This window comes from Poecile atricapillus, chromosome 25 (assembly GCF_030490865.1).
Source record: "Poecile atricapillus isolate bPoeAtr1 chromosome 25, bPoeAtr1.hap1, whole genome shotgun sequence".
Classification (NCBI taxonomy): Eukaryota; Metazoa; Chordata; class Aves; order Passeriformes; family Paridae; genus Poecile; species Poecile atricapillus.
The window spans coordinates 1,122,889-1,147,391 of NC_081273.1; the positions used below are offsets into that span (position 1 = coordinate 1,122,889).

The following is a 24,503-nucleotide window of genomic DNA, read 5'->3' on the forward strand; positions in this document are numbered from 1 at the left end:
CCCAAGACATCTCCAATTCGGTGAAACCATCAATAACTGCTGCAGGGAAACATTAAGGGATGGCTTTATTTTTTATGAGCACAGAGCAAACCCAAAGCAGCTGCCATGGAAAGTGCAATGACTTTATGATCAATTCCATGAGTTGCCCGAAATTTAACCCAACTTTTTGTTGCGAGCTGAAGCAACTACTTTGGGTGACTGATGTGACAGCAGTGACCCTGAAACCAGGCAACCACCTGGTGATCTTCACTGTCCCTTCCCACCCAAAGCATTCCATGACTCTGTGCTTCCACGTCCCAGCCTCCAGCTGGCTGCACAGCCACTCCACAGAGCTGTTAATGTCTGGATTGCTGCATCCCAGCACCCTCCTGAGCAGAGCATCCACACAGGGACATCTTGCTCGCAGCTGCCAGAGGGGTTATCCTGGGAAGAGTTGCCCAGATAAAAATTGATTGCTGAACACATTCCGCTCCTTTGGAGCTCAGATGTGACAGAGCCTTTGTAGCAAAGCCCAGGAGGCTGGAAACCTTCCTGGGGAGGTGGAACCCTGTAAATCATTTCCTGTGTTAAAACAGCTACAAGAGGGAGCCGTGCCTGGTGAGTCCAGCAGGTAACAGATTTGGGCCACCTGGAGCTGTGTGTTTCAAATTCAGGGCTAAAGGAGAGATTCATTCATCATTTGGGAGCTCCCGAAGGACCTGGGAATAGTTTTATGTGCATAAATAATGGGGGTTTTTGCTAATTGTCACTTTGTGCATTTCAGCAACCTCCTGGTCTGGGAGAGGGGGACAGGAGGGACCTTTATCCTGTTCAGCACATCTGAATTTCTCTGGGGAACATTTGGCAGAAGGAGATGCCACAGGAGCCATGTGCAGGCAGAAATTATCCACGTGGGAGCAAACACAGTGTTGGTTTGTACTTTGCAAATGTCCACTGTGCTGAGAGTACCCAAAATACCCAGGGCTGTGCTGGGGAAGGAGCCTCCAGGAATTATTCCTGTCCCCACACTGATCCTGCAGCAGTGACAGCGCTCAGATGTGCAGGCTGCTGTGTTTGTTTGGTGAAGGTGCTGCTGAATTCCCTGGAAATCAGCCCCTCCTGCAGACACTCTGCGAGCAGAATTTCCCGGTGTCCGTGCAGGGAGGGCTGAGCCGGGCTGGGCTCTTTGCTCCAGGGAGGATCCAGCAGCTGCTCCAGCCTCTCGCTGTGTCCCGGAGCAGCTCACAGGGACGGAGCCCTTGGTGCCTGGGCTTTGCCCCGGCCAGGGGCTCGTCCAGGGCCGCTGATGGGGACATGAGGGATCCGAGCTGGGATTTCCAGCCTGGAGCCCTCTCCTGGAGGAAAAGGCAGCTCTGCTGCCTGGAGAGCGAGGGAGGGAGGCGGGATGGACCCGTCCTGCTGAGCCGGGATTCGGGGCTGCCACTGGCCGGGCTGTGAAGAGAAAGAAAGGGGTGCTGAGCAAAGGCAGCCCCAGATCCTGCTCTTCCAGAGCCCCCGGATAACTCACAGGGGCGAGATCACTGCAAGCTGTGTTTCTGCCCCACTCCCTGCTCCTGGCCAGCCGGGAATGTGCTCTCCTGCCCTTCTCGTGTCTGAGAGGCCCCGGACACTTTTAGCACCTGCCTTGGGACTGGGCTTTGGAGAGATGCGGGCTGGGACCATCCATCCCTGGCAGAGCTGATCCAGCGGCTCCCAACGCTGCCCCAGCAAATTCCCTCTCCAGCTCCTCACGGAAGGAGTCTTCCTTCAACCTTTAGGGCTTTAAAAGCAAGCGGCAGCTACCAGGGCGTATCTGTGGTTGCAGAGGTAGGTGCCAAGGGTTTTCAGGAGTGGCAGCAGGCCGGAGCCGTGCCGGGGCTGGGGAAAGGCAGGGAGCGGAGGGGAGAGCCCTGCAGCCGGGGCAGGGCAGCAGCGGTGCCGGGGAACCTGGGCAGGAAGGGATTTCTGCCATGAGGCAGGAGCTGGGCCGGGATTTGGGCTCAGAGCTGCAGCAGCCTCAGCTTCACTCACTCCCTGGGCAGGAATAAACCCCGCTCACTCTGGGGCTGCAGCAGCCTCAGCTTCACTCGCTCCCTGGGCAGGAATAAACCCCGCTCACTCTGGGGCTGCAGCAGCCTCAGCTGCCCGTGCTCTGCGAGCCTTCACTCGCTCTCTGGGCAGGAATAAACCCCGCTCACTCTGGGGCTGCAGCAGCCTCAGCTTCACTCGCTCCCCGGGCAGGAATAAACCCCGCTCACTCTGGGGCTGCAGCAGCGCTCCCCGGGCAGGCTGGAGCCTCGGCTGGATTTAGGGACACGGCACCCAAAGGCCGGCAGGGCTCTGTGCCCCCTCCCCACCTCCGAGCAGCGGCTCTTTCGCTTGCCCAGAGCCCTGACATCGGCCAGAGGTGGCTCTTTCCTGGCTGGCGGCTCCCCGGGAGCGGGGCTGACCACTCCCCCTCCCTTTGAATAGCAGCCCTGCCTCAAACACGATGGGATTTCCATCCTCCCTCCAGCGCCGACAGCTCCAGGTAGCTGCGGGGAGAGCGGACACAAGTGTGGCAAGCCGTGGAGGATATAAAGCTTTTCCCCGTCCTTCAGCTGAGCCGTAAGTGCTGGGAGAGGCTCTTGGAACTCTTTTGGGGGTTGGAGGTACCTGTGGATATTTTCTGGACGCCTCAGATTTGGTTTGTGGTGATCTACTTTTCCTCTCTCCATTTCCAGTTTCACCCAGTAATTGATTTGTGTACCCCTACCGCAGGATCTTCTGTAAATGTCTGAGATGATGCTTCCCTGTAAAAATTTATATATATCTACTTAGTACATGAATTTTATATGGAGATTCAGGAAAACATTATTATTTTCCTCACAGAAATGGAAGGCTGTGCACTGGCATTAGTACAGTGAATTAAATTTGCGGCTCCTTCGCTGTTTTGAATTGTAATTTGGTTTTGGTGTAATTTGGTTTGGTTTTGCTGTGTTGGAGGGGAGATCCAAAGTGCCTGAGTTTGGAAAGACAGACTCGGGGCTAATTCCTGCTTTCCAGAGATGAGTGGAAGGATTTGCTGTGACCCCTCCAGGTGTTTTCCATGGCAGTGCCATCCCCTAAAGGGCTGACAGTGCCACAGGTGCCAGCATTTGCCTTTGGGAGAAGCTGGAGTGTGACAGCTGCAGGGATGCGGTGCCCAGGTGCTGCCATTCCTTGGGAAGAGCAGAATCCTGTCCCCCCAGCCCAGGCAGTGGGAACTGAGTCCCTGAGGAGCCCAGCCAAGGCCTTCCCCCTTCCCACTCGTCTGTAAATCATTGCTTTGCATGTGCTCACTCACTCGGTGTTAGAGTCACCGGCAGCTTCCCATCCTGTGCTGTCACCTGGCACCTTTGGGGCTTTCCTGCCACAGCCCATTCCTGCTGCCTCCTGATCCGCTGGGTTTGCAGCTTTCCCCTGCCTGCCATGGAAATATTGTTCTGGCAAGGCTGATTTTTTGGGGCATTTTCTCCTTGCCCAGGGGCTGGGGGTGTATGGAAGGCAGAGGTGCTTTTAGTACCCCAGCACTGGGATATGTGTGTGTCCCTTGTCCTCAGGTTCACCAAAGAGCTTTGGGGGGACCATGTGCCCCTCCAGATCACAAAACTCTTTTCCATCTGGCAAGTTGAGGGACAAAGACACAGAGGGTAACCCCACCTTTCCCAGTGGTCTGGAGCCCTGTGGCAGAGGGGGGTTTGGTGGCATTTTCAGAGTGGGTTTGGCCAGGCTGGTGCAGGTGTCCTGCTGAAGGTCCCACAGGGATCCTGGGGATTCCCAGCTGGGCTGGCCAGCCCTGCCCAAGCCCCTGTGCCACGGGAGGGGCTGGGCTGTGTGACATGGGGAAGGTGTGAGGGGTCAGGGATCCTCTCTGAGCAGCGTGGCCCTGATCCTGTTCTTTTCCCTTGTGCTCGGCCCCCTGAGGGCCTGGCCCATGGCATTGTGAAGCCTATTGCTTCACGGAGGCAAATTCGTGAGTGAAATAACAGCTGACCTAATTAACCCTCCCTTCACATCCTCCTGCAGTTGCTGGTGGCTGCTGTGAACCGGGGCAGAGCAGGGTGATTTAATGGCAACAGCTCTGGCATCCCACCTAAACCCTCTCCTGCCTGACCGTGCTGTCAGCTCGCTGTGCATCTGCTGGGGCTGCTGCTGCTGGGGGCATTACTTCAGCTTCATTAGCAGCTGAGTAATCAATGAATGAACAGAGAGCAGGAGAAACATAGAGAAAAAACAGTTTACTCCGAGAACAGAGAGTGAGGGCTCTGTGAGGCTGGACCAAACTTTAACCACCCTGGCACCCTCCCACGGCTGCTGTCACCCATTCCAGATGGAGTTTGTCCAGCCAAACGAGAGAGCTCTTGGGATCCCATCGTATCTCCCTCAGATCTGACAGCACCGGGGGAGGGGAGCAGGCAGGGATGGAGCAGGCAGGGATGGAGCAGGCAGGGATGGAGCAGGAGGGGTGGAACAGGAGGGATGGGGCAGGAGGGATGGAGCAGGCAGGGATGGAGCAGGCAGGGATGGAGCAGGAGGGGTGGAACAGGAGGGATGGGGCAGGAGGGACAGAACTGCCAGGGATGGAACAGCCAGGGATGGAGCAGGAGGGATGGAACAGCCAGGGATGGAACAGGAGGGACAGAACAGCCAGGGATGGAGCAGGAGGGATGGAGCAGGCAGGGATGGAGCAGGAGGGATGGAGCAGGAGGGACAGAACAGCCAGGGATGGAGCAGGAGGGATGGAACAGGAGGGACAGAACAGCCAGGGATGGAGCAGGAGGGACAGAACTGCCAGGGATGGAGCAGGAGGGACAGAACTGCCAGGGATGGAACAGCCAGGGATGGAGCAGGAGGGATAGAACAGCCAGGGATGGAGCAGGAGGGATGGAGCAGGAGGGATAGAACTGCCAGGGATGGAACAGCCAGGGATGGAGCAGGAGGGACAGAACTGCCAGGGATGGAGCAGGAGGTACAGAACTGCCAGGGATGGAGCAGGAGGTACAGAACTGCCAGGGATGGAGCAGGAGGTACAGAACTGCCAGGGATGGAGCAGGAGGGACAGAACTGCCAGGGATGTGCTGACAGGCAGCCCCTGCCCCATCCTTTCCAGCGAGCCGCTCCCCTGCGCTCATCCCCCGGGGGCTCAGATCCTCAGCCTCACCCCCTCACTTTCCCCGGGTGACCTTTTCCCGGCCCTTTAACCTCCTGCAGTGTTTCCAGCGGTGCAGAAGGGCTGTCGCTGCTCTATTGTTCACCGCAGCACCACCCACTGCCCCGCCCGCTTGCCCTGCAGGAAATCGGGCGCCAATTTTGTAACTCGAAAGTTATAAAAGCGTAAGAAATGTGGGATTTAGCGTGGCCAATGTGTTAGAAGCCACTGTTGTAAGTATCTAAAGCACACCCCCGTCCATTGCTCCGCTCCTGCCGTAGGGATGTGCTTTATCCTGGCGGGGGCCGAGGCAGATGAATGGAAGGAGGTTTCTAAGATGCCAAGAGATCAACAACCCCTGCTTCCCCTGGGAAAGGAGCTGGCAGGGGGCCTGGAAAGTGCCCGGCTCCCAAGGGTTAAAGCCCGGCGGAAGGATGTCATTTCCACCAGCTCTTTGCCCCACCCCTCCAAGATGATAAATTATTGCTGGATGCTAAAATGAAGAGGTTGTTACTGAGCAGCTCTGGGCCAGCCGGGCAGCCCGGGGAGGGTGGTGGTGTGGCAGAGGCTGCTGCAGGTTTTTAAAGCCTTGATTCACCTTCTTGAAGCCAGAAATATTTTGGTGGCATTGCTGCTGCTGCCCCGTCCTCCTGGCTTCTGGTCAGACCCCATGGAAAAAGAATTTCTGGGTTTATGGGGATGGAGGGAAGCTCCTGAGCAGGGTTTGGTGGCTGTCCCGGGTGTGCCACCCTGCAGTGACAGCTTCCCTGCGTGCCCAGCCCCGGCTGAGGGATGTGGGATGGAGCTGAGTGTGCTGCTGAAGCTCAGAAATTGGGGAATGAGACTTTGCAGCAGAGCCATGGATGGAGCATTAAACTGGGAAACAGAGATGGGACTTGACCCTGCCACTGGAAAGTCACTGTGGCATCACTCCACATCCCCCTTCCTATCCTTAAAAACCCATAAAGCTAAAACATTGCATGGAAATTCTGTAAAGTGTCTTCAAATATTGAATAGACAAAATTCACTTTATTCAAATATCCATTTTTAACTCCTTCCCAACTTCTGCAGGGGTGTTATGTGTGAATCATGACCACAAACTGCTTTTCCTTTTTTAAACCAAGCTTGGTAATTGACTTAAAATTTAAAAAAAAAATCCCGACCTTGTAAAAGAGGAGGGATGGATGTTGAAATGAAATTAAAATTTTAATTTAGTTAAGAAATGACCCAAGAGTGTAATAGCTTTGGCTGGTACTTGATCAAGTCCCAAAATAAATGCTGGTTCTCCCACACATGTTTTCACAATAGGACAGGAATAATAAGAGCAAACAATAAGACTGAAGTCAAGCTGTTAAGTCATTAAAGATTTTACCAAATGGTTCTGATTCCCCTCTATTTACTAGCAGCTCTCAGCAATGGATTATCTTGATGTAAATCTGCAGTGATTTCCTCAGTATCAGCCAAATTACCTGCCCGGAGAGCTCCAGCCTGGAATGGGGCTCAGCTGAGCCCCCTGACAGCATCCAGGGGAGGAGAGGAACTCTGGGCTCTCATTAGAGGAAGCTGAAGAGAAGCAAAATATCGCTCAGCCATCAGGGAAACTTGCTGACAGTGAGAGATGTTTTGGGCTGTGAAGTAGTTTCCTCTGGGAAGTGGTGGAAGTTCTGTTAAAATTAGCCTGGACAAAGCAGAGCAGAGCTCCCTCTGTGCTGTCTCTGCCTCCTCTTTCACCCTGGCTTTTCCAGAGCACAATTATTCCATTTCCATTCCTTTTCCAGCAGGGTGTGTCACCTGCTGGGTGCCATCCCTGCCCATAGTGGGGGCTTGGGATGGTCCCTGCTGGGATTCCTTCTTTGGGGATTCCATGATTCCAGGTCCTTTCAGAGCCTTCAGCCTGTGTTTCTCTGTCTTTTAACCATTGTCACCCACAAAACCTGCATCAGGTTGGGGAACTGGTTTAATTTGTGTTTAACCAGGCCTTCTCTTGAAGCCACAGAGATGGGAATGCAAATTGTTGCTGAGTTTTGTGTTGTTCCTGCTCCTCTCTTGTGCTTTTTAACAGCTCAGCTTAGAGGGGAAGAGAAACCAGAAAGCAAACTGGCTGAATGTCTTGGAGCTGCTGTCTAGAGATGCTAATTCACCTCTTGCAGGCTGCTGGGGGAGTTGCTGGGGCTGCTTTGCAGCTCTGGTTAAATCCTATTGCTATTCCTTGCTGCGTGAAGCCTGTCCAGGGTGTCAGGATGGGTTTGCTGCTGCTGCTGCTGTCGGTGCACAGCCACGGCCTCGACCAGCAGCGTGCGGCATCTCGCTGGAAGGTTCAGCCTGAGAAAGATGCAAACGACACCAGCGAGGCATGAACAGCTCTCGAGAGCTGCTGCGAGCGAGGTGCCTCCATCAAAGGAGAAAAAACCCCAAACCAAACCCCAGCTGCCACTGCCTGAGCTGCAAAGCAGAGAGCAGAGCTGCTCCTGGGGGCTGCTGTTTGCTCTCTGGGGCTGTGAGTCCTCGCTCTCGGACACGTGGCTGTCACTGTGGCAGCTGAACAGCCCCCAGCTCTCTCTGGCTCTGTTTCATCCTGTCTGGCTGGCTTTGTGTGGCAGTGTCAACCTTTGCTTTAGGGTGAGGTCAGCCCATGTTTACCTGAGATGGTTTCCATGTGCTGAAGGTTGGGGTCAGGCGTGTGATGGGCTGGGATTGAGCACCTTGCCCTGCGTTAGGGGATCCCTTCGTGCCAGGGATGCTCCACCCTGGGAATGCTCAAGGCCAGGTTGGACAGGGCTTAAAGCACCCTGCTCTCGTGGAAGGTGTCCCTGCCCATGGCACAGGGTGGAACTGGAGGGGTTTAAGGTGCCTTTGAGCCCAGGGGTTCTGTGCTCACTCAGCTTGCAGCAGTGGGCCCCAGGCACGGTCTGTGTCTCACCCAGCTGCAGGGAGGCTGAAGCCAAGGCCTTCCAGTGCCTCCTTAGGGCTGTGCAGGGTGTGCAGAGATGCTGAGATTAGTTAAGGCTTCTCAGCCACACTAACTCACACTCGCTGTGGTTTTGGGCACAGCACAAACAGAAACAGCCTGTTGGTTCTTCCACCACGTAGGGGTAGTTTTGAGTCTTGTGAATTAAAAAAGAGAAGTTTGAAAAAAAAAAAAATCTGCTGGTGTTCGAGGCAGAGTTAGTAATAAGCAGCAGGAAATGATGATGATAATTTAATACCAAGCACATGCAGGTGTTTTGTGTTGGGCCATTACTCACAGGGCACGGGGGAGATGCTCTGGGGGTCCCTGTTTGCTGAGGTGCTGAGTGAGACACAGCCAAAGCAGCTCTGACCTGCCCAGGGGTGCAACTGCAGAGAGCTCCAGCAGCAGCAAAGCCCCGGGGGAAGGAGCAGAGGGAAGGCTGGGAGAGGATCCCAGGGCCTGCAGGAGATGTTCACGAGTCCAGTGAGCAGTGGAGGCTGGAGGTGACGTGGTTGTGCTGGGAAGGGCTGAGCACAAAACATGTGGAGCACGAGTCTGCTGAGGGAGCTGGGGAAGGGCTCAGCCTGGAGCAGAGGAGGCTCAGGGGGCACTTCTGACCCTGCACAACTCCCTGCCAGGAGGGGACAGCCAGGGGGAGTCCAGGGAACAAGTGATAGGAGTAAAGGAAACAGCTTCAAGGTTACATCAGGGGAGGTTTAGGTTGGATATCAGGAAAATTTCTTCACTCAAAGGTTTCTCATGCCCAGGGCATGGTGCAGTCACCTTCTCTGCAAGTGTTCCAAACTGTGTAAAGTGGCACTTGGGATTGTGCTGGGCCTGGCAGTGCCAGGTTAAGGGTTGGACAGGATGGTTCTGGGATTTTGTTGTAAGATAACTCAGCCAGGTGTTTGCAGCTGCAGTGGTCACAGCCCAGAGGTGTTCCAGGAGCTGGAGCTGTGTCCTCAGGGAGGTTAAAGCAGCTCCTCTGCATCACCAGGCTGGGAACAGCCTTTCCCTCGGCTCCAGGGCCCATCCTGCCCAAGCCAGCCCTGCCAAACCCAGGCTATTCCCCCTCCCTCTTTCCTGCCAGCACCTTGGAGCCACATCCCCCAGAGCACAGCCAGTGCCCTGTGCTGTCCCTTGGCATCACAGGGACAGAGGGAGAAACAGCCACACCTCTGATAACAGAGCCACGCTGCAGCTCCTCCACCCCAGCCACGCTAATGGCTTCACTGATGATTAAAAATCCCAGCTAATGAGCAGCTCTGGCAGGAGGACTTGCTCAGAAGAGTGAATCCTGTGTGAGGAATGCCATGTGGGAGTGCAAGGGAGCGATTCAGTGAGGGAAACCTCGCTGCTCATGTGCAAAAACAGAGGATGTGTCCTGAAAACAGCAAAGTTCTTTGTGAGACAGACTGGGCATGACAAAGCTTTCACAGGAAAGGTGTTGATCTCAACAAACTGCCTTTTTTTTTTTTTTCTCTCTCAAAAGAAAAAAAATTGGCAACAATTTCCCACCAATTCTCCAGCAAAGGAAATATGATCTCATCTTCCCTCAGAGCAGCTCCCCCAGCTTGCAGGTGATAATTCATTCCCCATTGTAAGGCTCTCCCCTGGTTACACTCCTGCATCTGCGTGCTGTGTTGTTGATACGACCCCTCTAATCACAATATTTCCTATTAATCCAGGTATTTTTCCTCTTAACTTTTCCAGTCTAAACTAATTAAAGGGGACAGTCTGCTCCAAGCTTTGCACAGCTGTGGAAAGCATGGATTTAGCTGGTGCTGTCAGTTTTTATGGCATGGAATCTAATGTCCATCTCCATTCCTGCAGGCACCTCCAAGATGATGAGTTATTATATGGACACAACCATCGGCAGCACGGCTCCTTATCCTTTGGCTCGGCCTGGAATGATGGTAAGGAACAGACAGGACAAGGGGGAAAGGCTTTGCACTGAATGAGAGTGGGTATAGATTAGATTTTAGTAAGAAATTCTCCCCTGTGAGGTTTGGCAGGCCCTGGCACAGGGTGCCCAGAGCAGCTGTGGCTGCCCCTGGATCCCTGGCAGTGCCCAAGGCCAGGCTGGACACGGCTTGGAGCAGCCTGGGACAGGGGAAGGTGTCCCTGCCATGGCAGGAGTTGGAGTGAGACAGTCTTTAAATCCCCTTCCAATCCGAATCTCTCCATGACTCTATAAAAGACAGGAATTGGGGCTGGTTTCCTACCCCAGCAGTTTTCTCTTGGGTTGCTGGGATTTCTCCAGCCCTGACCCAGCTCGGTGCTGTCTCCTGAGTATCCAAGGTTTTAGGTAGTTCAGAGCATTCCTGAATTCCAAGTGTTTACCCAGAGCTTCTCTGACCCTCTTGAGCCTGCAAACCTCCCCTGGAAATGGGATCCTGCATCGGATTTCCTGCGCTTGTGTTGGGAGGATTGGCAGGGGAAGCATTGTCCTGCTGCCTGCTCCCCCTGCTGACCTTCACCTGGGATCAGTGGCACCAGCACAGAGCAGGACAGCATTTGGGAAACGTTCTCGTGGCTTTTTGGAGTTTTGGGACCACTCTGGTGCTCCCTCTCCCAGGCCAGCTCTGTTCTGTTGGCAGCTGATGAGTGGCTGTGTATGAAAAAGGTTGGAATGTGACCTGGGACAGGTTGGGCAGGGATTTGAGCCTTTTTTAGGAAAATCAGATCCATATTTAGGGAAATTGGATCCATATCTAAATAAATCAGACCTATATTCAGAGAAATCAGACCTCTGTTTAGAGAAATGACATTTCTAATCATTTGTCCAAAGAACTGCTGAGCATTAGAGGTCAGATAAGCTCTGGGCTGACACCTCAGGCTGCACAGAACTTGTGCTAAAACCCAACATTTTCCCCAACTTGGGAAGAAAAGCTCAGCCTGAGCTGTGAAATATTCCCGAGGCAGCTCCATACATTAAATGGTTCCAAGCAAGCATTTGGCTTTTAAATATTGATTCGCCATCAAGGAAACCTATTCCCCCGCAGGGAAATGGTAACAATGATAAAATATTCAAACATCCTGCATTTATTTATAGGTATGTGCATGGTATTGTCCTCTTCTAAGGGAGACAAACACTTAAATGCAATGTATTTATTATATGGTGTATATATATATATATATATGTGTGTGTGTGTGTCAATGGTAAATATACACATAATATATACACACAGATGCACATAATAAATATGTGTATATATATAAACACACACAATATATACCTAAATATATATGTATAAAATAGGTGTGTACAAAATAAAATGAAAATTATATCCTGGGATCATTTATTAAAGCTTTGTTCCCAATCAAAACAAATCTATGTTTCTAAATACCTCTAGATCTATGGGTAATAATTATATTTTCTTTATAGATAAATATATTTTCTTTATAGAGCATAAATTTAGCTTAATATACAATAAAAATAAATCTGTAATTTATATTGAGTTAAATGGCAGGATTACATAGGTGTGGGTGTATAAATGCTTATCTCACACATATAATCACTACATCTATAATGTGTTGTGTGTTAACACATAGTACAGTATATGATGTAATGTTTGGGTAATAATACATGATATTATATAAATTATATATGCATCTATACATTTCATATGAGGTGTATAACTCATATACCCATGTGTGCATACCACATGTATAAACACGTCTGTGGACACAGCAATAAAACCAATCTAAATATAAACAACCCAAATATAAAGAAAATAATCCCAAATAATATCCCTCTAAATAGGAAGAGGAACATAAATATGACAGCTGGGAGCAGGCTCTGCCACAGTGCCTGGGCAGGGCTGTGGTTCTGCACCCCCTGGGGACTTTTGGGGGCCTTCTGCTGCCTCAAGATGACATTCCCAGTTATGGGGAGTGGAACAAACCCCACATTTTGGGGGTTTTTGGGGCTTTCTGCTGCCTCAAGATGACATTCCCAGTTATGAGGAGTGGAACAAACCCCACATTTTGGGGGGTTTTGGGGCCTTCTGCTGCCTCAAGATGACATTCCCAGTTATGAGGAGTGGAACAAACCCCACATTTTGGGGGTTTTTGGGGCCTTCTGCTGCCTCAAGATGACATTCCCAGTTATGGGGGGTGGAACAAACCCCTGGCACACAGGGTGTCCCCATGGGCGGCCCCTCAGGCTGGAATCCTGCCAAGCTCAGCCTCACTCTGACCTTCACTTTTCTCCTCAGATTGGTTTAAAAAAGGCCCTTTTTGGTCCTGTCCCAACCCCCTGAGGCAGACGAGCTGGGATTTGCCAGAGCAGGACTTGCTGCCCCATTCTGGGGGCAGCCCCATCACCCCTGCAGATTTGGGGGTCGCGCTCCCCTGGCAGTTCCCCTCTGCTCTTTCCAGAAACAAGGAGTCCCTGCTCCCTGCGAGGATCCCTGGCTGATGTGTGGCTTCCAGGCCTCCTGCTGCCAGCCCCGGCCGTGCTGCCCGCTGTGGGACGAGCCCGCCACGCAGGAGGTGCCCACGGGGCTGGAGCACTACGGCACGGGTAGGACATGGGGGACACGGGTGGGACATGGGGGGGACATGGGGTGGCACCTTCCCTGTGTTGGGGGCCTTGGAGAAGCCTCAGCTGGAAAAACGAGCCTGAATCCCCACCAGGCTCTGTTTGTCATGTCCCCCCCAGTCTCCTCCCAGATTTGCTTTCTGCCCCAGTCCTGCCATCGTTTATTGGGGTTTTTGCCCTTAGTGCCTCCCTCAGGCACAGCATCACCAGGTAGGTGCCTGCCTTGATGGTGTCAAGGGTCTCGTAGTGAAGATTGGCCCAGAAAGCAGGAAAAAATCTTAATTATGTTTTTTTTATCTGTTGTCCTCCTATTGAAGCGATGCTGAAGGGTGGGGGCTTCCTCCTTCCCTGCCATGGTGTGGGAGAACCCGTCTCCCCTTTCAGCTGGTGATTTTGCTGGTTTTTGGAATTTGGAAGTTCTGTGTGCACATAGGGGCAGCAGCCCTGCTCCCTGGGGTCTGGCTGCTGGTTGCATCCTCTGCATTTCTCCTGCCATTTGTAGGACTGATGTCCTGGCTCTGAGTTAGTGGCTTTGGAAAGTGGCCTCCACGGAGGCTTGCAAGGAAACAGGGATTCCCAAATTTCCATTCCACTCTGATGGTAATTTTGGGTCTCTCGTTACTCAATGCTTTGCACTGGCACAGGGTGCCCAGAGCAGCCCTGGAAGTGTCCAAGGCTGGGACACTTGGAGCAACCTGGGATAGTAGAAAGTGTCACTGCCCACAGCAGGGGGTGGCACTGAATGGGCTTTAAGGCCTCTCCCAACCCAGTTCTGGGATTTTATCATTCCTGGAGAGGTTGGTGGTCACCAGAGCTGGAGGAGAGGCCACACTGGGCTATCAGCTAAATCAACTCCCTGCCTGGGCCTAGGGAATGTCTCCTCCTACACCTTTATAGCTTGGAAGTTGTTGGAAAAGCAGCAGTGTCTGATTCTTGCAGCTGGCAGGGCAGATGTTTTCTGGCCTGGGGTGGGTGAGGAGGAAGCAGCCCAGGGCTCAGGTACCCCCCGGCACAGCCTGGCTGAACCAAGAGAAAGAGCTCAAGTTGCACAACAGTGACCTTTGCTAAGGGCCAAGATGGAGTTTATGTTTCACTCCAGTCCCACACAAGGCTGTCCTGGAGCACTTAAATCCCGTGTAAGCTGTCCTGTGGCATGTGCTGCTCTCCTGTGAGTGGTTCCTGCTCGTTAGCAATGCTCACAGCCCCTGGGGAGAGAGAGCCCTGATGCTCAGAGACTTTCTGCAGCTGAGGAGTTCAGCAGTCAAATGGACAGTTTGAAATCTCTCCTTGGCAAAGGTTCAGGCATTTGGGTTTTTTCTTTCCTCCTTTGGTGAGCACTTGAGTGTGAGCAGGAGATGGACACAGAGAGCTGTGCCTGTGGCCAGAGCAAAGCCTCTCTGCTATTCCCAGGCGTCCTTATTGCAGCTATTTGCTCAACTCCTGTGAGTGACCTCTCTCAGCATGATGTCAGCTCTGCTCTGATGAAATCTGCCCTGGCAGCATTTGGATTTGCTCAAACATTTTGCAAGTCTGTGCCTGGAAAGTTTTTTTAGGGCTTTTTTTCCCAACCCTCTCCCATTTTCTGTGAAAGTGCTCTCTCCAGGGACCAACATATCTGCAGCCCAGATCTTCCTTACTCCACGATGGCTCTGTGAACTTTCATATTGCAGAGGCTGGAGTCGGCCTCAAACATTAGTGAGGCCAGGGAAAGAAATCCAAGCTGTTTCTGTCTTCCACAGGTTTTGATCCAGCTTTTAGTGAGTTGGGATGAGCAGGACAGGCCCCTGGATCATTTCCTATACCTAAAAATTACTTTTCAGTTTTGCCTGTTGCAATGCAAGGTGTTCTTTCTCTGATTTTTTTTTTTTTTAATGTTGCTGGCTCTTTAGTCTAGAGCAGTTTCTAATTTTAAATGAGAGGAAACTCTTATTTGTATGTGGGGCCAGGAACAGCCTTTCATTTCTCCTTTGTGTCTCGGCTACACATGAAAACCATTTGTCATCTATTCTTCTGCTGCACCAGAGGCTATTTTGGTTTTCATGGTCCTGATGTTGGTGAAAGAAACAAGTCAACAAGGAAAATGCAAGTGTGAATATATCCTCCTGCAATAGAAACCCACAACATTTCTAAGAGTTTGAGGGTTGCTTGCGTTTAGGGAAGATACTTTGCCTTTGAAGCTTGGGCAAGTTTATTTACACTGTGCTTGAAGCTGATAAGATTATTCTGTGATATGGATAGAGGAAAGCCTGATGTGGATTTAGCTCATAGATAAAGCAAGAAGGGGTGGAGTTTTTTTGGCTTGAAAGGCAAACATTTGAAAATGGACTAGAGTCAGTTTTATTTGTCAGCTTGTGCCACAATGTGTGGTGCACATGTTGGGAATGTCAGTGCCCAGGGATCACCAGAGCGAGGGAAAGGCCTGGCCCAGAGGTGACAGAACAGGGCCGTGCAAAGGGGAGCTGCTGGCAGCACCTCTGCTCCTTGCACAGGTGGCATCAGGACTGTAAAGGCACCTTGGCTGCTCCATCTGCCACCCCACTGCAGGTGCCCTGTGCCTGCCCAAAGCGTTGCTGAAAGGATGCTGAGAAAGCCACACTCTGCACCTTAGGGTGAATTCCTAAGGAAATAGGATCCTAATATTCCTCCCTGAGAACATTTTTTGGATTATGCAAGGTTAGGTGTAAAACTGGAGTGGAAGAGAAGATTTGCTAGTGGAATTATCAAATTGTTGTGGGGCTCTGAACAACCTGATCCAGGGGGTGGCATCCTGCCCGTGGTGCAAGGGCTGGAATGAGATGATCTTTAAGGTCCTTTCCCACCCAAACCACTCTGCAATTCTGTGATTCCATTACAATTTCAGCATGGACATGATGCTGGCTTGTGCTGCCTTTAGGAGCCAAGGCCACTTTAACAACGCCTTCCACTCAGAATGGGTTTGTTTTCCTTACTGATGGGGAAGATAAAACTGTTGTTAATGGCAAGTGAGGGATGGAACGGCCCCGACTCCAGCAGAAGAAGTTTCTACAACTGTTGTGCTGAATTAGCATCCTTGCACTGAAGGTATTCCCAGCCTTTTAGATACTTCTGGAGCATTTGGGGGAGTGCTCCTGGCTGAGAAACAAATCACAGAAACCTGGAATGGCTTGGGTTGGAAGGGACCTTAAGGATCATCTCATTCCAACACCCTGCCATGGCCAGGGACACCTTCCACCAGAGCAGGCTGCTTTAAACCACGTCCAGGCTGGCCTTGAACAATTCCAGGGATCTTTTGGAGAGCAAAAAGCAGAGCTGGTGCTTCATGGGCATCAAGTCCTCGCAGCCTGGGCTGCCCTGGTGTTGAGCTGCTTTGGCCAGGAGAGCCGAGCCCTTGCAGCTGGAGGAACACCTCGGTGTGCTCTGCCCCCACACAGAGCAGGGGTGGCTGCTCCCCCCGTGTCCCCACCCTGTGATCCTCCTTCCAGCCCGGCTCCCAGCCCCAGCAGCCGGGGTCCCCCGGGGCCGCCCACATCTGTGGCCATCTCCCTGCTTTTCCCCACGTGTCCCCCTCCCCTGCCTGCTCTTCTCCCGGTGGAGAACCCTGCAGGGAAACATTCTCTGTGAGCGGTTTGTGGGCCATCTTCCAGGCCCACGCTCGGAGGAAGGGAGCTTGGGGAGGAGGAGGAGGAGGGGGGAAGGTAAAGCTGACCAGGCTCAGCCCGATGGCTTCTCCAGCTGCAGAGCATTTTCTGAGCAAAGCTTTTTTTAAAAAAAATCTGCTTTTGTTTTTTTTTTTTTTTTCATGTCCTTTTATCCTATTTTTAACTGCGGCCTCCTTCCTTTTCTCAGCCTCCTCCAACACTTCTCCCTCCCCTGTGCTGTGCTGCCTCCCCCGCACACTCTCGAGGAGATGAATGGGAGCCTTCTCACAGGGCATGCACAGCTGCTGCTCCTGCCTGCAGGACAGCCAGGCCTTCCCTGGGCCAGCCAGGCCTTCCTTGGGCCAGCCATCCCTTCCCTGGGCCAGCCAGGCTCATCCCTGGGCCAGCCATCCCTTCCCTGGGCCAGCCATCCCTTCCCTGGGCCAGCCATCCCTTCCCTGGGCCAGCCATCCCTTCCCTGGGCCAGCCATCCCTTCCCTGGGCCAGCCATCCCTTCCCTGGGCCAGCCATCCCTTCCCTGGGCCAGCCATCCCTTCCCTGGGCCAGCCATCCCTTCCCTGGGCCAGCCATCCCTTCCCTGGGCCAGCCATCCCTTCCCTGGGCCAGCCATCCCTTCCCTGGGCCAGCCATCCCTTCCCTGGGCCAGCCATCCCTTCCCTGGGCCAGCCATCCCTTCCCTGGGCCAGCCATCCCTTCCCTGGGCCAGCCATCCCTTCCCTGGGCCAGCCATCCCTTCCCTGGGCCAGCCAGGCTCATCCCTGGGCCATCCAGGCTCATCCCTGGGCCATCCAGGCTCATCCCTGGGCCATCCAGGCTCATCCCTGGGCCATCCAGGCTCATCCCTGGGCCATCCAGGCTCATCCCTGGGCCAGCCATCCCTTCCCTGGGCCAGCCAGGCTCATCCCTGGGCCAGCCAGGCCTTCCCTGGGCCAGCCAGGCCTTCCCTGGGCCAGCCAGGCTCATCCCTGGGCCAGCCAGGCTCTCCTCACCCTCTTTAACAAATAAGGAGCAGGCAAAGGAAGATGTGCAGGAAGGTGAAGGGAAACATGCTGGGGGAAAAATCAAGGTGAGCCCCCACAGGGAGGGATGCACTGATGGAAATTCATTCCATGGCCCAGAGAAAGCCCTGCACAAAATCCTGTCCCTTCCCAAGCTGCTGCAGCATTCCCTGGTCCACAGCTCTCCCTGGCCCAGGGCTGAGTGAGGGTTCTGGGCTCTGTTGTCACCCTCTGGCTGCTGAGGTGACACAGCCTCTCTGGGTCTGGAGCTGTTTAGGGCCTGACTAGAATGGGGGTTTCTTTTACTTTTCCTTTGGGGATCTTTGGGTATTCCATTGGCTCCAGTGAAGGGCCAGTCCCAGCTGCTGTGCTGGGACACTCTGGGCTCTTGAAGGACACACATCATTTTCTCTGTGAAGGGCATTTTCCAATCAGTTGGTGGAGAGAGGAGATCCCTGTATGCCTTGGGAATGAATTGCAGGGCTGTGGGATGCCTGTGGTGTGTTTGAGTCTGCTGGGAAGGATGAGCAGTCCCTGCTTTGCTCTCAGGTCAGTGGGAGCTGCAGTGCCTGCTTCCTGTGGATCCTGTTGTTTCCCAGGTGAGGAAAACACAGGCAGGTGTTCCCAGGACACTCCGTGGTGCTGGGACCTGCTGCAGCTCAGCACTTGGGGAGGTTTATTTGCACTGAGGTGATAGAATGACAAAAATCCAGGCTTTCGCTTTTCCATTTGTTTCCTGTCTGACTCTGGAAAATTCCCTGTGCTGCCTCTCCAAGACAAAACCCCAGGGAGCTCCTTGTGCCTTGGTCATCAGCAGAGAATGAGCTCAGAGCTCTTTTCCCACTTGAGCTGCAGACTGGAGTCAGCTGGGGATGAGGGATCGTGCTCAGAACAGGACATTGGTGCCTGGGATGAGGCTGGGGGAAAGCTGGAGTGTTGGTGCATGGGTTTTGGGAGAAGCCTGGACATTTGTTGAGGTTCTCAGGTCTAACAGGGGGTGGGAGCTCAGCAAGAGGCAAAACTCAATTTGGGAGCTGCAAAAATGAGCAGCAGAGCTGAGAGCTCCAGTGTGCCTTGGAGAAGGGATAGTGGGATGTAGAGTCCAGGAGGAAGGGAAGTGAGCATGTCCAGTGATGCCTTGAGGCTGCCTGCAGAACAGCTCTCATTTTGGGGTGCCCTTGGAGCAGGACTGAGCCCTCTCTAGGCATGGAACGAGCTGGATGTACCTGTTTGCTTTTCCAGAGGAGGAAACCTTCCTGCACCAAACACTTCAAAAGCAAACCTGGCTGGGGGAGACAGGGGTGTGGTGTTTGAGCTTTCCCAAGACAATGCCTCAACCCATGACCTGTGGGAGCACTGGGCAGCAGAGCACCCTCTCCAGAGGGTTTGGTTGCCCGTGGCCAGCCCTTGTATCAGCACTTAGGGAGGTTTGCTGGGCTGGTGAGGAGCAGGAAGGGCAGCAGAAGTGAGGAGAGATATTTGGAACAGGCTTCCCGAGAAGTGGGGGAATCCCTGTCCTCTGGAGTGTTCAAAAAATGTGTGAATGTGGCACTGGGTGACAGAGTTTAGTGGTGGACCCAGCAGTGCTGGGGGAATGGTTGGACTGGATGGGTTTCTCCTTCTCTTAGAGGGTTTCTCCAACCTTTAAGATTCTCTGATTGTGTTTTCTCCCTGGATGGACAATGGGATGCCAGGAGAGCACAGCAGCATGGTCAGAGGGGCTGTGGGGAGTGGGGAATCCGGGACCCTGCAAACAGCCTGATCCTTTCAGCTCCTGGCAGCTCAGAGCACCTCTCTCTCCCTCCAGATGTTCCTTGTGTTTATGGCTGCTGGAGCAAGAGCCTCTCATTAATGTGTTTCTCTCTCTCTCTTCCTCACATCGAAGCCAGAAGTCTCAGCTCTGAGGCTGCAGCTGGGAAGGAGCTGGGGTGAGGGGTGGGAGAGGGGAGGGAGGTGTGCGCCAGCCTCCCGTCCCATTCAACTCCCCCTCCGCTTCCCTCCCCCCGAATCCTCCCAAAATACACATGCCCTGCAAAAAGAAAAACACTGGCAGATTTTTTATTTCAGAAAGTAAACACTTAGGCCATGGGGGTCTGGAGGTTATGGGAAAAGAGGAAACCATTGGGCTAATCAGGCCGGGACACACTTCCCCTGCTGAAATAAAGCAGAAATCGCTGCCTCGCAGGGCGCCGCTGTGGTTAACCCTGGGGCTGCCAGTGCCATGGAGCGTTTTCCCTCAATCCCTGCGATTTGGTGCCTTTGTGGCTCTCTCTGGCACTGGCAGTGCTGGGAGCTGGACCCTGCCCACTCGTTTTCCCTCAGTCCCTGGGATTTTGGGGCTCGTGGTTAACCCTGGGGCTGCCAGTGCCGTGGAGCTCTGCGAGCTGGATATTGCCCGCAGGTTTTCCCTCAATCCCTGGCTTCTGGTACCTCATGGCTCACCCTGGTGCTGCCAGTGCTGCAGAGTCCTGGGAGCCCAGACCTGCCCACACGTTTTTCCTCAATCCCACTTTTCTGGCCAGGGTGAGGCGTGGGGTGGAATGGGAGCCAGCACTCCGCAGCAGTCCTGTGCTCCTTTGGGAATGAGCCGTTGGGAATTTTTAGTAGGAAATGAATTTTTTCTCTGGTTTATGAGCCATCCTATAGAATTTCATCATTATTCTTGCCTGAGAACTCTGCCTGCCGGCTGCAATCCTCTGCAGAGAGGAAATCTCTCTCTGCTTGGATCAGCGGGATTTGGGCAATTTCTGCAGAGCTTTGAAAGGTTTTCAGAAAGCTCCATTTTCCCATCCTTGCCAGATTTGCATGAGGTGTGTAAATGATTAGATTGTGGATCCTTCCTGCTCTCTTTTACTGCAGTGTCTGTAGAGCACATGGAATATGGGATGTGGCCAGGAGATGGGAGACCCTTGGTGCTCCTACAAGGAATGGTCTCAGCCCAGGAGCCTTTGTAGGAGCTTACAGAGATCCCGATTATCCTTCTGGGAGCCTGCAGGACCTTGGTTCTGAGCTCCTGTCCCACAGTGCCGAGCTGTGCACCAGGAATGGGTGTCAGCCCCAGGTGTGACACCTTTTGCAGCTCTGTGTGTTTTTGGAAAGGCTGGATCGCTAAGCAGGAGCGTTTATGAGTGAATATCAGAGAGATATCACTGCTGGGAGCCGGGTCTGTTCCATCAGACCTTGTCCCAGGGATCGCTGGCTCCCTTTGCATCCTGCTGGGATTGTCAGAGAACCCGGGGAGACTTTGCACCCAGATCCCTGCTGCCCCCCAGGAACCCCAAATTCAGTCCCTGAGGGAGCTCCCAGCACTCTGAGCTGTCCCATGAGCTTTCCCTGTGCCTGGAATCGCGGGGCCTGGAAGCAAAAGCGGCAGGAACAATCTGCAGGCAAGGGAAAGTGATCTTTCCATCAGAGCAGGGAAGGTTTCCCTGAGCCCTGGAGAGTGAGCAGGGGTGGTGAAAGGTGCAGTCACCGGTTCCTTGAGCCATCAGCCCCGCTCTTGCAACATTCCCACCAGGAGGCAAATCCCAGATAGCCGCACCAGGGGAGCTGCAGACCTGCCGGGTCCCACCCTGCTATCTCAAGAATGCATTTGAACAGGAGCTGTTTCTGCAGCCTCTGGAGGTCGGGGCTTCAGATGGAAATCAAGTTCCAGAGACAGTCCCACGGGGCAAATTTCAGAATTTTTGGAGTTGGTGTTCAGCTCAGATAAGCCCTTGAGAGCACAGATACTTTATCTGAGCCTTATCTGAGCTATTTGCATCACTTCAGCCTCAGAAACTGCTGTCAGACGTTTGGGGAGGGGGGTGGGGAGGGGGGCAATTAGGATGGTCTGTCGGTTCTTTTAATTGCTTTTTCCAACACAGAGACACTTCCAGGAGGATGGGACTGTCCTGTGCCCCAGCACAGCTCTGGGAGCTTGTCCAGGCTGGAGAGGGGAAGAGCAGGAAGAAGTGCCAGGCTTAGAGAAGTAAGGACAGCATTAGGAAGATATTTCCTTGAAAGCCCTGTAAGGGATTGCATCTCTCTGCTCTTCTAAAATGAGACAGAAATCATCCTGAGCTGCCCCTGCTGTTATTTGGGAATGGAAATGATTCCTCCTTTTGCAAGCAGAGCCAGGGCTGAATTTCCTGAAGGAGCTCTCTGCACCTCATTTTCCAGAGCCTGCTTTGTGCCTGTGATGTTTCTCACCTTTCCTGGAGCCTCTGGGGGGAAATCTGGGATCCCTGATCTGTTGCTGCTCTCCCAGATCCCTCTCCATCCCAGCTTTGCAGCAATCAGCTGTTGGACTGCAAGGACCCCCCAGTGGAACCTCCTCTTCCCAGAGGGTGGGGGGTCTTCATGCACCCAAGCTCCCAGTCCTGGTGACTCTTCCCAGCACCCATCCTCATGGAATCAGAGAATCCCAGAATAGTTTGGGCTGGGGGACCTTAAAGCTCATCTAGTTCCCTAGTCAGGGACACCTTCCACTGGATCAGGGTGCTCCGAGTCCTGTCCAGCCTGGCTTTTTATGGAAGAAGGCTTCTCAGGGATAAGATCTAGAAGCCCAGACTGAGCCTTACAGCTGGGGTTTGGAAGACCTTGGCTATATCACTTACCAGAAAGTCTTTAGGCATCTAAACCCCACTGCCTTCCATTGGAGTGAGATCCCTAAATCCCTGCAGCCGCTCCCGTGAGCCCCTGCACAGCAGTTTCTCACGTTGGATATGCAGATGATTAATTCAGTGCACATTTTATTGCCATACTTAATTCAGTGAGGTCAGGAGAGTGGCTGAGGGTCCCTGGAGAGCGGGGCTGTGCAAGTGCTTCGGATTACACACAGAAAGAGATGTCTGAAGTGATCCTTGGCTGCTGGCGTGGCCGGCCTGGAGCTGCCTGCAGTGTCCCCAGCACGTGCTGGAGTTTCCCAGCCCTCGGGATGGATCTTCCCCCGTGGGCTTTGGGATCAATAAGCTTTGGAAAAGCTGCAGTGGGTCAGTTGTTGGCTGCTTGGCCAGAGCTGGAAGGTGGCTCCTCTGTGTGCAGCTGGTCCTGGGGAGGCACGGGCCTCTGTGGAAGCAGCCAGGGGTGAAGAGGTCCCTGTGTTGGGGTGATGGATTTCCTGGGGCACATTCAGGGGTCACTCTCTTGCCTGTCTCCAAAATGGCTTTGGTGAGGTGTGGGAACAGCTTGGGATGGAGGGTGGACTTTGCATATGGGCTTATTTCCAGTTTTAGGCTCACAAAAGGAGCTTCTCTGTGCTCTGGGAGCTGTCTTTGGAGACCTCTGCTCCCCTTTTAGAGACAGGGCTTCTCTTTTGATGTTTTTCCCTCCCCTGTGATGCTGCAAGGGAAGGTTGGGATGCAAAGCTGGGATCTCCATAAATCCCTGCTGGGAGGGTGGAGCCCAGTGGGGGTTGGTCTTTTCTCAGGGGTAACAAGGGACTGGCCAAGGGAAAACAGCCTCAGGTTGTGCCAGGGTTTGGTATTTAGGAAAAACAGAGAAAATAAACTGCTCCACCAAAGGGGAGATTTGATTTCTAAGGAGATCCAGCCCAAACTGCTTCTCTTTAACTCAGCAGCTCTTTTTCAGGAGTCAGGAAAGCCTTTCTCCCAGGTCTGTGTGATTCACTCTCCACATCTGAGGTTCAAGTGGGGCCAGGGGGCTCTTGCTTGGTCAAACTGATGTCAACATTGAGGTAGAAAAGGAAAAAAAGGGAGAGATGCCCCAAGGAAGCCTGATCATGGAAAAATTCTAATTTGGTCAGTTCCAGGCATCTTGCAGAAGAGTCTGCGCTTGGGAGATTTCAACCCAGTTTTCCAGACTCCAGAGGCAGGACTAATTCTGGAAGGCAGTGATGGAAATAAAGCTGGCATCTCCTCCTGCCCTGCATCAGCTCCTCACCACAAGCAACCTTGGGGTATCTGAGACATCTCCAGAGGTGACCAGACCTGCTCTTCCTCTGCTTTGCATCCAGCCTGGGCCTGACCCCAGGAGGGCAGAGGCCTCCTGTGTCTGGCAGCTCTGGCTGTGTTTCCATCTAGGCAAACATCCACTCCAAGGAAGTAGGAGCAGTTTTCCTTGCTTTGCAGTAATCAGACTGACAGGATAATGAGGCAGCCCAGTAGCTTTGCTTTGCCTTCCCCCTGTGCCGAGTCCCAGGCTGGGTGTCAGCTCAGTCCCCATATCTTGAGGAAAAACCTCTCTTTTTTTTCCCTTTTCTCCTTGCTGCTGCCAAAAGTGACAGATTGTTGGCCGGAAATCATCAATATTTTGTCAAAACCAAATCCAAATATTTCCAGCCAAACCTCAGCGTTTTCTGGTGCTGATGCAAAAACAAATCTCCGTGGGAAATGCCAGCAGGGAAAGCAGATGGAGCAATGGGCTGGAGCTCTGTCCTGGCTCTCTGCTTGGGATGTGCGGCCGAGGGGCTGCGAGGCACGGGGTGGTTGAACCCAGGAGCTAAATTTGGGCTGCTCTGTGTTTATTCAGAGCTCAGTGGTGTAAACAGCCGTGCTCTGCTGACCTGCACGAGCAGCCAGGCCTGGGCTGTTCATCCCACAGAGTCTGGAGCGCAGCAAGCACCGAGATTCCCTCCCTGCTTTCCAGGAGCAGGATGTGCTGCTTCAGCCCAGCCACACTCAGCTCAGGGAGGGATTTCAGAGGTTTCACCCACCTGCTCCTGCCTGGCCGTCATCACCCTGCCCTTCTCCCCCACATTTGCTTCCAGCCCCTGTGTTTAGCAGAGCCATGCTTCCACAGCCATCCCTCATCCCAAATCCCTGTCCCGGGGCCTCCCAGCTCCAATGGCACTGGATCATGGTGGGAGGAGTTTCCCCTCCACAACCACCTGAAGTCAGGGATTTTGGGGCTCTCCCACGCCTGCCAGGAGCACCTCTCCCTCACTGGCTGTCGCTGCAGCTCCTCACTTCATTAGCACCAGGGATGTTTATAAATGGCAGGATAATATTTTTCATTTCCAGTTTGGGTTTCCAGGGCAGCCACTTTCTGAAGCACTTAGGAAGTTTAGAGAAGATGAGGTTATATAAACGGTTTTTTCCCCCTGGGCCCTTATTAATCAAGTGGCTGTGGAGCCATTCCCAGAGCTTTGGGATTGAGGGCACTGGCTGGGTGAGGGGAGGCAGCTTTTTCTTGGCTCCCGCCCTTTATTTGGGAGTTTGGGATGAATCCTTCTCTCAGACCTGGCTGTGGGGTTTGAAGGTGGCTGGAGGGCTGAGGAGGC

At 53.2% G+C, this 24,503-nt stretch overlaps 1 protein-coding gene across 2 annotated transcripts in view; it reads left to right on the plus strand.

The window, feature by feature from the left end:
• Positions 1-1,788: 1,788 nt before the first annotated feature.
• The window catches only part of ETS1 (ETS proto-oncogene 1, transcription factor), a 79,542-nt gene continuing 56,827 nt past the window's right edge, over positions 1,789-24,503 (plus strand). Inside the window, exons 1-3 of one of the 2 annotated variants that reach the window (XM_058856952.1) lie at positions 1,789-1,806; positions 9,933-10,015; positions 12,483-12,627. In XM_058856952.1, coding sequence (XP_058712935.1) covers positions 9,944-10,015; positions 12,483-12,627 — 217 coding nt within the window. In that variant the 5' untranslated portion in view covers positions 1,789-1,806; positions 9,933-9,943. Of the gene's footprint in view, positions 1,807-2,479; positions 2,587-9,932; positions 10,016-12,482; positions 12,628-24,503 lie in introns of those variants that run through there. The other variant, XM_058856951.1, reaches the window with a different exon arrangement.